We start from the raw sequence: 14,968 nt of genomic DNA, 5'->3' as shown, positions 1-14,968 counted from the left end.
CCCTTATTACAAAGACGCTTTCAATTTGAACGCCGCCTATGTTGTATTTGTATTCATATTGCAGTGATCCCCGATGATATGATATGATCTTAGTTTTGTTGACATTTAATTTTCCGCCATGAATCCGCTACACGATCCAAGTCATTCTGTAGATTAATGCAATCATTTGTTGAGGAGATATATTTCGAAAGTTTTGTATTATCAGCGAATGAAAGTATACAAGAATTGGTAACGACGTAAGGTAGATCAATAACAAACATGATGAACAAAGTAGCGCCAATGGGATATCCTTGACCTGTCCCAGAGGTAACTTCGATTGGGTCAGATTTGGTATCTTCTATCTTTACAATTTGTCTGCGACCAGACAAGTAAGATTTGATCCATTTTAACAGCTGCTCATTCAGTCCCATGAAGTCTAGCTTTTGAATAAGTAAATTTAAGTTAACCGAGTCAAAAGCCTTGGCTATGTCCAAATAGATGGCGTCTGTTTGAAGTCCTCTTCCCATGTTAATAATAGTTTTTGAAGTAAATTCCACTAAATTTGTTATCGTTGACCTCTTCTTGATGAATCCATGTTGACTTTCGTGGACGATGTTCTTCAAATATAGATTGAGATGGTTTGTGACGATCGAATCGAGAATCTTTAACGTAATGCACTGTAAATTAACACCACGGTAATTTTAAACGATGTTTCTATCACCGTTTTTGTAAACTGGGTTGACAAATGACGTTCTCTATATCTGCGGGACAGTGGCTGTTTCAAGTGATTCCTTTAACAAGTTGAGATTGGCCCCTGCATTGAATTCAAACAATGCTTGATGAATTTGTTTGGAATTTCATCAGGACCACGGACTAGATCATCCGATAGCATGCCTATTTGTTGACCAACTAGCTCCTCGGTTATTTCAATCGTTGATATCTCAGCACAGATATCGTGAATTTTCTCGATTTCAGTGTTGTCATATCGTAGATCACCTTCTGAAGAGCTGTATGCTGTTGCAAAGTGTTTTGCAAAAAAATCAGCAATTGCAGATCTGTCGTTTGCCTTCTCATCTAAATAATTCATCTCATGAGGAAGATCATCACACTTCCCCCTTTTGCTATTCACATGTCTGAAGAACTTCTTTGGATCATCATCTATCAGCTTCTCCATCTCAATTCTATAATAGCAGAACGCGTACAGCCTTGATAGCAGAACGCGTACAGCGTTTGTATTCTCTTCTTATTTCTTTATAATGATTTGTTGATTCGATTGTGTTGAGCATTTTTCTATTTCGATGCGCTTTGCTGACTTTGTTCTTCAACTCAACCAATGACTTGTTAAACCACATCGGTTGTTTTCTTATGATTTTTGTCTTCAAATGTATATACATGTGTTTCGATTGTTGACTTAATAATTGAATAAAAATTATCTAGTCTCATCTCTAATGAATTTGTATCAAAAACATCATGCCAATCTACATCAAGAAGCGGGTCATTTATTCGTTTATAGTCTGCATTTATAAAGTCGCGATATGTTTGTTTAGTTTCAATGGTTTTGATGACTGGCTCATTATATTTGATTTCGATTGCGTTGTGGTGCTTCTCAGAATTCAATAAATAAAAGTCACACATGGTGCATTGAAACAGCTCAACATCATTTTTCCAGATCAAATCAAGCATTCGACCAATTTGGTTGTAATTCTTGTTAATCTGGTGAAGTCCTAGTTCATAGCAAGTATCCAGCACTATCTTCTCTTTTTCACTGACTGCATTGATAGCAATTGCAATGTCTGGGTCCTCATTTTCGTCAACAAACCAAATCAATTTGGGCAGATTAAAGTCACCGGACACAATCAAAACATCATTTGTATTCAACTTCGATGCGACTTCTTTCAAGGCATACATGTTGTTTTCATATACCTTGAGTGTTGAATCCTGTCGAGTACATAACTCAACCAAATAGATGTTTCTTTTCAATCCGTTTACCTTCACCCAAACTTGTTCAGCTTACCCTCCCTGTGATTTGGATGAGAAATTTTTTTTCGCGAAAATTATTCGAATTTGCTAGGGTTTTTGATTCTAAAAGTGAAGACTTTTTTTTTAGCTCATCAATGTAGAAAATTGAGGAGAATTCTTCAGACAATATATTGAACTAACTGGTCAGTTGAGCTGACAGTCCGTAAGCCAGCTAAATGAACTAAAACAATAGAAGGTATTGTTATAATGAACAATCACTTCGATTAACCCTCCTAGGTATAGTTAGAAATAAAAACAATATAGTATAGTTATAAATGTTTTTATTTGGAGTTTAACGTGTAATTTAGAATAATTATTATCTTTTTATTGAAAAACAACAAATATTACACTATTAAGAATTGTAAAATTCTCAGATGCGCATTTCGAAAGCAATGCTTTCATCCTCAGTGAGTTATAGGAAACAACTGAATTTGCTAAACATATTTGAATGATTGAAAAACAAAAGTTACTTGATATTCCATTCGACATCGGATTTAAATTGTTGACAATATTTTCAATGGATTCTTATGCAAAACTCAAAAAGTAACAAATATCACAATGTTTGATTTTAAATGATAATTTTCTTAAAAATAGGATCTTTAATTGGTCCATCGTCTTGATTCATCAAATGGTTAATGTTTTTATGAATGTAAAATGACTCGTGCGCATCTAACTCATTACTTCTGATTACATTTTTTAACAATTTTAATCCATCTAAACTAACAGAATGTCCACTTTCCAACAAATAATGTGCTACTCCCGACTTTTCTGGCTCATTTTTCTTGGTGTGGCAAATATGTTCCTTGAACCTGACCTCAATTGCTCGTCTCGATTGGCCAATGTATTCCTTATCACAATGGTCACATTTGATTGAGTATATTCCGGATTTCTTTTCGTTTTTTATTTTGTCCTTTGAACCACCGATGATGTTTTTTAATTTCAAATCACTGCATTCACCCGCTTTAATGCCGAATTTGTTGAAAATAGGTTTGAGTGATTTTGAAAGTTCATGATGGTAGTTGAATCTTGCCCAAAAACCATCAATATCCCCAACATCGTCACCAATCAAACTTAAAGTTGTATGTTCGCGTAGCTGTTTTTTGCGCTGATGTGAAGTCCAAAGGTCATTAACCTATTGTTCAGTGTATCCGTTGATGTATGCAATTTCTTTAATGCGTTGAATTTCATTGTTAAGCCGATCTTCTGTCATTGGAATGTTTAGCGCCCTGTGTATCATTGAATGAAAGCCCGCTAACTTATGTTTAAATGGATGGAAAGAGTCTGATGTTATGTAACGCCTGGTATTAGTTGCTTTTCTATAGATGTCAAATTGGAAATTTCCAAATCCAGAAAATTAATTTTCCCGTCCTTTTCTTCCTCGTGTGTGAATTTGATGCTGGGGTAACCAGTGTTATTTAGTTTGTTTAAAAAACTTCTTACAGACTGTCTTTTGATTACTGCCCAAACGTCATCGACGTAACGATACCAAATGCGAGGAAAATTGCTTTCAACTTTTAGTTTTGTTTCCAAGTTAGACATAAATAAATTTGCCAGAAATGGGCTTAATGGTGAACCCATACAACAGCCAAAATCTTGTCGAAAATATTTCTCATTGAACTGAAACCAATTCTCATTCATACAAATATGTGTCAGATTAATAAGTTGTTCTATTTCATCCTTTGGTAAATTATTTGTAATTAACCAATCTCTCAGCATATCCATAACAATGTTCATTGGAACATTCGGGAACAAAGATTCAACGTCAAAAGACACCTGTATCTCATTTTCATTAATCTCCAAATGCTTGACATTATCGACAAATTCGATTGAGTTCTTAATTGCTGCACTTTCAAACTTATTCGGCATTTCATTAAAACGATCCAACAAATATTGCGCTACTTTTTCGGTTGGTGCATTTATGTTTGATGTAATTGGTCGTACTTTTTGACCAGGTTTGTGAAGTTTCAATTGTGTGTATAATCTTGGCAAGACAGGATTTGAAACATGAAGCTTCCTTGTTAAAAATTTTCCATTCGAAATCACTTCCGCTGCTCGTTTTACCGCATCTTTTGTTCTTCGTATCATACCTAGTAAAGGATCTTTTTTCACTTCGGTATATTGACCATCTTTAATGAACTTTTCGGTAATCTCAATATAGTCAGACTTATTCAAAATCACAATATTATTGCTCTTGTCTGCCTTTGTATAAACAACACGGTCTTTTTTCTCAATTAAACTCTTTGTTGCTTTCCAATTGTCACTCATTTCCCCTGTAAGCTTCGATAATTCAAGATTGTTGATTTTATCGGCAGCTTCGCAACGAATTTGTACCTTCACATCATCATCATCCAACTGTTTTAGTGCCGTTTCAATATTTATTAACGCTGCATCAACGGCTACTTGACTTTGTGGTTGTAATGCAAACGAAAAACCCTTATTCAGCAATTTTAGTTCGTCTGTTGTAAATTGTTCATCTGATAAGTTTTTAACAAAATCCGGAATCATCTCAACTGATTTATAGTACTTTTTGTTCTTTGAAAAATTACTATATTTATTCAACCGATCGAATTAACTGATTAGTTTCTCCTTCTTAACCCTTGACCGGGCGAGGCCCGACGTACAATTTTCATACAAAAACAATTTAAAATTTTTGTTTTTTGTGTATTTTATTGAATTTATGTTCTAAAATTTATTGTTTCAACTTATTAGAATGATTTTTTGAAATGTTTGAAGTGAATCTGAAGTGTTTTTTTATAACATTTGTGTGAAAAAAATGAAAAAAAATCGAAATTTATTCCGAATCGGATGAATTAATGTGTCGGTTCAGTAGTTGTTTTGCACAATTTTTGCATTTCACACTTGCCTCTGCGTGTTGATTGCATACATTTTGGTTGCAAGTTTCGCACATTTGTTTTGTCTTTCGGTCAATTTTTGCTGGACACATATAACATCGACGGCGCTTCTTTGACGGTTCATCTGATGTACTTGTTTCACTGGTTTCGTCTACAATTACTTCTCGAATCGTCCGCTTATGCGACGATGACATATTGTTGGTGCATCGACGGGAAATATGCGCATACGTTAATTCCGATGACAATCGTGTGAGAAAGTGTTTTCTTTGATATTTTACGGGCTCATCAATTGAACCGCAAGATGTTCGCCATAAAACAAATGCTGCAATGCCAGCAACGTTCAACAAATTCATGAAGTAGGCAAATGGCCATCTATTCGTTCGTCGTTGTACCGTGTACGAATGACAGAGTTGATCGAGAACATCCACGCCTCCCTTTTGTTTCATTGTAAAACGTATTGATCTCAGCTTTCCCATCATCTCCAACGGTTGGGGTGCGATGCAAAGTTGACAACAAAATGACCGATTTGTTTTTTTTTTGGGAACATGCGATAAAAGTGTCATCGTTGGACGAAAACCAAATAAGTTATCACCAACAGCCCGCTGTTTGTTTGGCAAAAATTCTGCTGGAATAAATGACTTGTTTTTGCGAACAGTTCCTACACAAGTCAAACCATTCTGACGCAAATGTTGAGCCACTTCATATGTTGTGAAAAAATTGTCAAATGTAACATTGCGATGCATTCTGAAGTACGGCGAACAAAGCTCTTTCACAATCTCTTGTCCAATTTTTGTCTTTCTCTCTGCACCTACTCGCTCACGACCCAAATAAGGTATTGCTTTGAGTGGATACCATGTTTTGGCGTCACACAGCCAGAATAACTTCAACCCATGATTGTCAGGTTTACTTGGCATGTATTGTTTGAAAGAGCATCGTCCTCGAAACGGAACCAACTGTTCGTCAATGGTGAGATTTTCACCTGGTGAATACATGCGAGATAGATTGCGGTTCACTAATTCGAAAATATCTCTTATTGGTGCAAGTTTGTCGTTTCGACGACGAGCACTTCGTGTGTCTTTATCATCGAATCGAATGAATCGCAATAACTCTTTGAATCTCTTCAAAGGCATAGTGGCTTTGAACAATGCCATTCCACGCAAGACCCCATAGAACTCCTCGAAATTTCTCTTGCTGGATCGATCAACACCTGCGGCAAACAACAAGCCAATGAAAGCGAACATTTCAATATCGTCAACATCTCGAAAGTCGCTTTTCTTCTTACGTCCCTCGATATTGGTGTTTTGAACATAGTATCGATGATTTTTTTGTTGAAAATTGATCGGAAGCAATCGCCTTCTGTGTCCAAATGCAGACCAGGTATTACGTTGATTTTGTTGTACGACGCACGTACATACGAGCCATGATTCTGATGATGTTTTTTTATGAATAGTTTATTTGTTGTATTACAACAAATAAACCACGTGAAAAAAACTTCATGTTGCAGTATTATTTGGAGAAAAATAAGAGCTACTTTTTCTCCGCAACGATTCAATTGAACAAGTCCACAAATGGATACTTGTAGTTATTGTGTCGCGTTCAAACTTGGCATAGATGTGCATGAGGGATGGACCTATTTAGCCATAAAAGGAATGATGAAATTCCTTCAACGGTTTCCTTCAAAATGCCTAAGTCCTACTTATATTTGATCACAGTAGTACTATTGTGATCAAAAAGTACACATAATTGATGATTTCAAATGCGCGGGATGAAGAAATCGTGTAAATATTTTTTTTGTGGGTTGGTAGCACTGTCATTTATAACTGTACAAAATATCATGTCAATATATGCATCACATGTTGAGTTACACTTGTTGATGTGCATACACAAAATTTCTTTTGGCGATTTTCATAATGACAGATTTTGTTGAGCAAAGAATTTGCATTAAATTTTGTGTGCGGAACAAAATTTCGGCCATAAAAACGTGTGAAATGTTAGAAAAGGCCTTCAGTGATCAATCCATGGCTAGACCAACTATTTATGAGTGGCATAAGAAGTTCAAAGAGGGCAGATAACGTGTAGAAGATGAAATGCGATCCGGACGACCAACAACGTCAACTAATCAACAACACGTCAAGGAAATAAAAGATCTTGCGCTAAAAAACCGTCGATTGGCAATTAGAGACCTTGTTGATATTGCTAGCATTTCATTTGGGTCGATCCAAACCATTTTAAAAGATCATTTGGGTCTCAGACGTTGTGCATCTCGATTAGTGCCAAAAACATTGAATTTCATCGAAAAAGAGCGTCGTGTTAATGTGTGTCAAGAAATGCTTTCTGACTATCAATCGTGCATAAAACGGATCATTACGGGAGATGAGACTTGGATCTATGCATACGGCCCAGAAACAGCCGAACAGTGCGCCGAATATAGTTTGAAAGGTGAAGCCAAACCAAAAAAATCTCGTCAAAGTCGGTCAAAAATCAAGGTTATGTTAAGAATTTCTTCCAAGGGGCCAAACTGTCAACAAAGAATATTATCTGAGTCTTATGCGTCGTTTGCGTGAAGCAAGTCGCAAAAAGCGACCAGAATTATGGCAAGACAATTCTTGATTTTTGCATCACGATAATGCACCCGCTCACATTGCATTAATTATTCGTGATCATTTCGCCAAAAATTCAACTCATATCGTTCCGCAACCTCCATATTCGCCTGATTTGGCACCGTGTGACTTCTGGCTCTTCTCTACACTCAAAAATAAGACACCGTGGACATCGTTTCGAGTCGATTGAAGAGATTGAACGTGAATCGCTACGTGAATTGAAGGCCATACCTAAAAGTAGGTTTTCACATTGTTTCGAAGACTGGAAAAAACGTTGACGTATGTGCATTGCGGCCAAGGGGGATTACTTCGAAGGCGACGAAATGAATTTAGAAGAATAAATAAAGATTTTTAATTTTTTTAATCAATTATGTGTACTTTTTGATCACAATAGTATATAAAAAAAACATACACAGTCAGTTTTTCCTTTCGGCCTCTGCATGGGATATTTTATTTAATTATCTGTTATTATGGCCTTTATGGTGCTTTATCTTGTTGCAATTTTGTTGTCAGTTATATGGTATATGGCACGCATTGAACGTGAAAAAATGTATATATACAATAATTGCTGGAACTGTGAGTTGAATATGAAAAATTTTGCACGATGGTAAAATGAAATCAGAGTTTATGGAAATAGAAACCGCACACCGTTCAACAAAAAGCACCGCTAGCATTTCAAAAGTTCCGGAACTTTTTGAAAATAATAGATACTAGTGGCACCACCTTCTGGATATTATATGCGTTAGAAAGGTACTTGCCCGACTGATATCATGTACAAGTTTCATAAGTATCGGATCACTGACAGCTAAGTTATTGCGTCGAATGTGTTATTATGTTTGCGTCATCGGTCAACGGTTGGAAATTGAACACAGAATTGTTGTATTGATTCGTTCTCATCAGCAAATGCACTGGTTGGGAAGAAGATAACCATACGAGATATATGAAACGAAAATGGAGAATTATGCGATGGACATTTTAGTTTTTTTGTTGACAAATGACTGAAAATGAGCAAATGCAATATCGTGAAAAAGTGACTTACAGTCTATTTCATGTTCTAGAGACTCTATACATCTGACTATCTGCAATAATCGTTATGGATTATTCAATATATAGTTCCTCAGTTAATATTAGGCTCATCAGAGCATGGTACCAAATAGCTCTTCAATCAAATGATATCATTTAGCAAAGCTATTTGGTACCAAATAGTTGAGCTATTTGGTATCAATTAGTTAAGCTATTTGGTATCAATTAGTTAAGCTATTTGACAGCCTATAGTAAAATCGAAATGGAAGAACTTGAGCGTAAAAACATCGACAGTGTCATTTCAGCAATCGTCCGTGGTTTTCATACAAGCCTCCATGTAGATGGTGAAAAATCGCGAAAAATGAAAAAAATAATTAAATTTTTTTTCTTCGATTTACAAATATACAACTCAATTTTCTGTATCACCTGGTGAAATCAGAATGAAAAAAATCGCATCCATATCATCTAAATCACGATCATCTAAATCACTGTTTGAGTGCTCTATACCGAGTCTCCGAGAGTTTCATATAAACTTGCTATGTGATACCTATTGAATAGTAAGCGAATACCAATCGTGATTGAATCAATAGGCGTCATTTGGCTATTGCAAGGCGAGTTTATATGAAACTCTCGGAGACGCGGTATAGAGCACTCAAAAAGTAAAAAACAACAGATTTTTTTCTCAATTCTTATACACAACTAAATGGTCCATTTTATTTGGTGTGATCAGAACGTAGAAATTTGCTATCTCTATCACCCAAATCGTTGTCCAATGCTATCTCGCTCGCACTGCATTGCACGTTTACAACGGACATTCTATTCACACACAACTCGCACTTATATTTTGCTGCGCAATAAAATTATTAACAATGTATTTGGTCATTGCTTTGAGTTTTGTGTCGAAGATTTTTACTGTGCAGCAAAATATAAGTGCGAGTTGTGTGTTACTCGCCTTACAATTTATATTTTATTCTAGAGAATGCAAAAAGTATGGTCGTATTCCCAATTTAAATGCTCAAACCCTTCAAAATTGTCATTAAATACCGAAAACCGGGTTGGTCAAGCAAAAATTCATTTTTGGTGATTTTTATGGTTACAGCACATCCAAATTTGTACCAAAACAATAGATTTAGACACGATCATTAGTAATCAGCAAAATAAGTTACGAGAAAATTGCAAAGGGTGTCAAAAATTGGATGTTTACTTCATCTCATAGCATGTTGCGCAGAAAAATTCATCATTTTGTATAGTGAAACATTCATCACTATATCGAACCATGAATCAAGTGCAAGTGGTTTCTTTTGCATTGATAACGTTAGGGCACTACTATATAAGGCTAGAGGCGTCGACAACCCGAACTTTAATAAAGGGGTGTTTGTATGGTAGGATCTTCTTTGGAAGGTGTTTTAGAGCCATTATTCGAAAATTTATTGCTGAAACGTAAGGTTAAATCTCCATTACTTGCTTCATTATCAACCAAATATTGTTGAAATCGATAGAGTTTGTTGAGAACTATCTGATTAAAGACTAAGACTTTTTAACTTCATAAAAAGACACCAAATTAATTATTTCTAGTCTTTTTTGGATGTATGTTATAGACGAAGGTCCAAAATACTTGCAGCCTTGATGTCGTCATTCTCAACTCTAACGAACTTCAAAGATTCTCTGGCAACCCCCACTACATTTTCATTCAAATCCAAAAAATCTCTTTCCAAAATATCAATAAACTCACGGCCCAAATTCTCATCTTTTAAACGATTCATTAAATTATTAGAAATAATCAAACCCGTTTTCTTTCCATTATTATTGGAAGGCGACGCTTCACTAAAATTTCCCAAAACATTAGCAAAATTTGGATCATTTCGACTTACTCTAGCGTTCAAGTCACCTATAAAAATGATCTTGTCGCTGCCTCTGCGATAGATTACATGATTCAGCTCATTGTAAAAATCGTCTAGTCGTTCCGAATTTTCACATTATTTAGTTGTCAAAGGAAATATTATTGAAAGTGAATGAAAAAAGTGGATCCATTCCATTGGAATTCGTAATTTTTTTTGGGAGAATTTTGCAACTGAAGTCAGTGATGTCGTCGTACGGTCATAAAATTTCCAGTAGTTTTTCACTTTAATATGGATGATTCCATATGCATCATATTTGTCTATAATTATTGCAGAATGAATAAATCACAGATGATTGCGAATGATTGGCATTAGCTTATTTTTCGATTCTGATTTCTGTTGTATTCTAATCAATGAATAAAAAATAATCTAATGCCATTTTATGTGTCAATTTACTAAAATATACCGAAAATAATGACCGCAACCGTGTATTATTTTCAGCAAAATCCCACATTGGATTGGAGGAATCGACTTCCAGGCGAGAATGAACAAACAAACGAAGAGGTAATTATTGGTTGAACTGAATTGAATTATATTTTGCGTAAGTTCAAATAATTAAACTATTTTTACATCCATTGGTTATTGCTAGTCGCAACCGCCAGACACTCCAATGACATCGGCAGAGGATGCAACAAAGCAAGAATTAAACACTGGTCAAATGTCAGTAACGCCACAAACAAATTCAAGCCATACAAGGAGCAAACCCCAAGCTTGCAAAGTGTGCGGGAAAATGCTCTCGTCAGCCAGCAGTTATTATGTGCATATGAAATTGCATTCGGGAACAAAGCCATTTTCATGCACGGTGAGTATGTACAAACCAAACCGTTTTTCAAAACCGCTATTTTTTATACGCTCCATAATTGTTTCGTAATACGAGTAGTTCAATAAAAAAACAAAACCAAAAAAAATCCACCAATTCACCTACACTGTATTTCAAAATTTCGTTCTTCTTTGTTTCTATTGAAGGTTTGCGATGCTGCATTCTGTCGAAAACCGTATCTTGAAGTTCATATGCGAACACACACTGGAGAAAGGCCTTTCCAGTGTGATCTCTGTATGAAAAGATTTAGTCAAAAATCATCCCTAAATACTCACAAACGGATTCATACAGGTCAGTGGTCATCATATTAATATAAGATATGATATTATATGATATTTAAAAATAATAATATGCGTTTACAAGAAGAAAAAAGTATTTTTTATTTGGTTCACAGTCATATGTAAGTATGTAAGTTCGTTAGGCTATACCTAGGGTTGATCAGAAGAAAAGAATGGGAAAAATGAAAATTAATTAATAAGTTATGGAACTGAATGGAAAATGAAATTAAAAAAAGAAAGTATATAGTTTTGGCGCATAATCAATGACCACAACAACATTCCTTTAATTTGATATTTGATATTTGGTAGTAGCAGTAGTGTTGAGATCGTTGATCACGGTGGAAGAGAAAAAATTAATATGCTTACTATTTCTAGTATTTGTACGCTCGTCCGGTACCACGTCTTGAACAATGAGATTCAATTGTTCATTTTAATTATATTGTTGATTTTAATTATAATAATTGAGCTGAATGAATTTGGCATCGGCAGATAAATCAACAAGTACAATCCTTTTTCAATCATATCCCGTGCAGCATTTCTTTTTCTTTCATTTTGGTTGTGGATTTGGATTTGCTTCTGGAACCGGTCAATGGAAATTATATACTAATTTGTTATATGTTGGATGTTTATTTTGGTAGGTACGGTGAACTCTGCCAGTCCATTGATTTGGATCTTGAAAAACAGTATCTTCGACCGGTTTGAAGTTGGAACAAACTAGAAAAATGATTTGTTTTTGTTCGATAGAAGAAAAAAACTGGTTTTTGACTTGACGTTCTGGTAGGCTCTTTAGCTTACGTTTTGATCGACTGAATACCTGGGATTTATTATGTTCGTTGATAGGCAAAACGAAAACCTATTCACGTGCCATTTGTTGCAATGCTCGATGAGGACACCGTAAATGTCCTTTGATGGGTGAATTTGATGCAAATTTTGCACAATCAAATGCCAATAGCACTGTTTTCTTAGCATCTGAAATTTTACGGTGGACTTTTGTCACCAACACATGCAATGCTGTCTGCATACGTTTATATGCATCAAACTTTAAACGAACTACACGTTTTTGGTACTTTATCTGTAATAACAAAGAAGAAATGACACACACACATCAATAAGATGAACTCAAATCAAATCAAATCGAGAGAAAGAGAGAGAAAAAATAAATACCTCACATGGTTCGTTGAATACATCTAGCTGGTATTCAAGATAAGTACGGTAGTCAGCGCTTTTCTTCGATTGCGTTTCCCCATAAATTTAGCGATTTTCGTGCTGCTCACGACATTTTTTCTCAAATGCACCCGTAAATAGTTTATAATAGCTGTTAAAAAAACTGGTCTGAACCGATCACAACCAGCAATTATTTGTATCTGACCTGAGTCATAAGCACGTTAAATGATTGGCGGCACTGAATCAGGTTGTTCTGGATTTAGAACTGTATTATGGTCATCACCATCATTATTGTTGTTGTTATTGGTATTTTGTGATGCCCGAATCATTTTCAAATGGGCTGAACAAATGAACAATGAACATCCATCGGTGGTGAATGAAAATTCAAATTGTTGAAATGAATTATTGATTTTGTCCTAGTTTAAAAAATGCATTATTTTGAGCATCAGACGACCGACCTGTGCGAGTTGGGATTTTTTGAACACTCTCTTTTGTATACAAAAGATTCGTTAGCAGTACAAATCCTTGCGTATAAAATCTCGTATGGTTTTTAGCACCACTACAAACGATGACCAATTTCATTGCATTGTGGGTATGGATTACACGCTGCAAATTCAACATATCGTAAACTTACTTGTACCTATAAAAAATATTATGATGATGATGGTGAATGTGCATAATATGCGGTGTGAATAAAAAATGTGTAAATTTACCAGTCATATTTGCTGTACGTCTCGAACAACCAACCGCTGGCAACGGTTATTTATATAACATATTTCAATACTTGTCCGGCATTTTCGAAATCCAATTTGATGATAATTAATTTTATTTTTCCGTAATTTGTTGATGTATGCCCAACGTTTGCGAGTAAGTGAATACACCGACCTGTTGTATTAGTCTGTCTCCCTTTCGCTTTAATGGAATCGTATTTGTTGCATTGTTCTAATTTTCTAACGTGATTTGCTGTTCATATTTCACTTTGAATATTAACACAATTATTACAAATTTCATATTTTTAATTATTCATACCTTTGGATCGTGTTGCTACAGAATTTGATTTTTTTGCCCAGAGAATTTCAAATCAGCTTCAAAATAATTTTAAGTTGAGTTCATGTGGTATTTTTGAATGTATCAATTATAAAAACACAAATTTTTCTTCATTAAAAATCAATCAATGCGTTGCTATGAAATAAGAGCATTTCACTTCAAAACTAAAATGATCTTTCTGCGCGAACGTCTATAGTGTGCGTTTGTGTGCTCGTGCATCACACAAACGATGTCGACGCACTTAACCAGTGCTAAACACAATATTCAAATCTACTCACCAGAATGTTTACTAAAAATCAGATGAATTCTCTAGAATAAATACAGCGTATGATACGGTCGCACACCAAAGGTTGTTTTTACATACAGTTTTTGCTGTATTTTGTATGACGGTGTTTCGCTTTGAAATGCCACCTTTTCATACGCTGTTTTTATTCTGTAGCAATCAGATAAACCAGGCTCTTCCATCGGAACTATGGAGCGGCTTTAGATAATACCAATATACAATAGTTTAAATATTTTAATTGCAAATTGAACCCCCTAATACAACTCTACTAAGAAAAAATTACAAATTTAGATTAAGACTAATATATTTTTCCTCCTTCAATAACCAATCATTAAAACCTATTTTCATCTTCACTTTTTTCAACTATGACTCGTTTAAAGCCAATACAACTTTTACTACCCGTATTAGAAGAATTCACGCTTCGTATACACTCGGCACATCATCGCTGTTTACGGAATATCAGCCGTTGAGTTCACTGTGAACTGTCGTGCATCTAATGCATGTGTTTGCTCACAGCCATACACAGTCAAAGAAAGTTCGCACAAAAGAGAATGAAACATTTACATATGGCTACTTGATGTTTTTTGAACATGTCGCAGTGAATTCTACTGCTGACATTCGCCTAAGCAGCGAAGATGTGCCGGGTGTACACGAAGCGTGTATTCTTCTAATACGGGTAGTAAAAGTCGTATTGGCTTTAAACGAGGATAATTACCATTTCTAGCTTTAAGTATTTTTCTTTTCTTATTAAATGACGGCCTAAGAAGAAAACAATAACATACAGAATATTCTGCAAAAAGACGAATACAAATTTATGTGAGCAAAAACCAAATATACAAACAGACAGCGCAAAAGTAAAACAGCCTACTTACATGTGTTTCTTATGTAAGTAGGCTGTTTTACCTTTGCGCTGTCTGTTTGTATATTTGGTTTTTGCTCACATAAATTTGTATTCGTCTTTTTGCAGAATATTCTGTATGTTATTGTTTTCTTCTTAGGCCGTCA

General features: G+C 35.1%; 3 protein-coding genes across 3 annotated transcripts; 2 read left to right on the top strand and 1 right to left on the bottom strand.

Moving 5' to 3' along the window:
- Positions 1-3,285: 3,285 nt before the first annotated feature.
- LOC116351323 lies at positions 3,286-4,503 on the bottom strand. The gene has a single exon (XM_031783411.1). The coding sequence runs from the start codon at positions 4,501-4,503 to the stop codon at positions 3,286-3,288; it is 1,218 nt and encodes a 405-aa protein (XP_031639271.1).
- Positions 4,504-6,937: 2,434 nt separating this feature from the next.
- Positions 6,938-7,414, top strand: LOC116351320. The gene has a single exon (XM_031783409.1). The coding sequence runs from the start codon at positions 6,938-6,940 to the stop codon at positions 7,412-7,414; it is 477 nt and encodes a 158-aa protein (XP_031639269.1).
- Positions 7,415-10,759: 3,345 nt separating this feature from the next.
- Positions 10,760-12,051, top strand: LOC116351321 (zinc finger protein 2 homolog). The gene is made up of 3 exons (XM_031783410.1): positions 10,760-10,875; positions 10,961-11,173; positions 11,338-12,051. The coding sequence occupies exons 1-3, from the start codon at positions 10,786-10,788 to the stop codon at positions 11,500-11,502; spliced, it is 468 nt and encodes a 155-aa protein (XP_031639270.1). The 5' UTR covers positions 10,760-10,785; the 3' UTR covers positions 11,503-12,051.
- The last annotated feature ends 2,917 nt before the right edge of the window (positions 12,052-14,968 follow it).

This window comes from Contarinia nasturtii, unplaced genomic scaffold (genome assembly GCF_009176525.2).
Source record: "Contarinia nasturtii isolate CC-2019 unplaced genomic scaffold, AAFC_CNas_1.1 Cnas_scaffold_5238, whole genome shotgun sequence".
In the NCBI taxonomy this organism is placed as follows: domain Eukaryota; kingdom Metazoa; phylum Arthropoda; class Insecta; order Diptera; family Cecidomyiidae; genus Contarinia; species Contarinia nasturtii.
This window is presented reverse-complemented; position numbering and strand designations above follow the sequence as displayed.

Coding starts and splice junctions, on each gene's coding strand:
- LOC116351320 (XM_031783409.1), top strand. CDS start 6,938: ATGCGATCCGGACGACCAACAACGTCAACTAATCAACAACACGTCAAG.
- LOC116351321 (XM_031783410.1), top strand. CDS start 10,786: ATGACCGCAACCGTGTATTATTTTCAGCAAAATCCCACATTGGATTGG. Junction 10,876..10,960: donor ATGAACAAACAAACGAAGAG/GTAATTATTGGT, acceptor GGTTATTGCTAG/TCGCAACCGCCAGACACTCC. Junction 11,174..11,337: donor CAAAGCCATTTTCATGCACG/GTGAGTATGTAC, acceptor TTTCTATTGAAG/GTTTGCGATGCTGCATTCTG.
- LOC116351323 (XM_031783411.1), bottom strand. CDS start 4,503: ATGATTCCGGATTTTGTTAAAAACTTATCAGATGAACAATTTACAACA.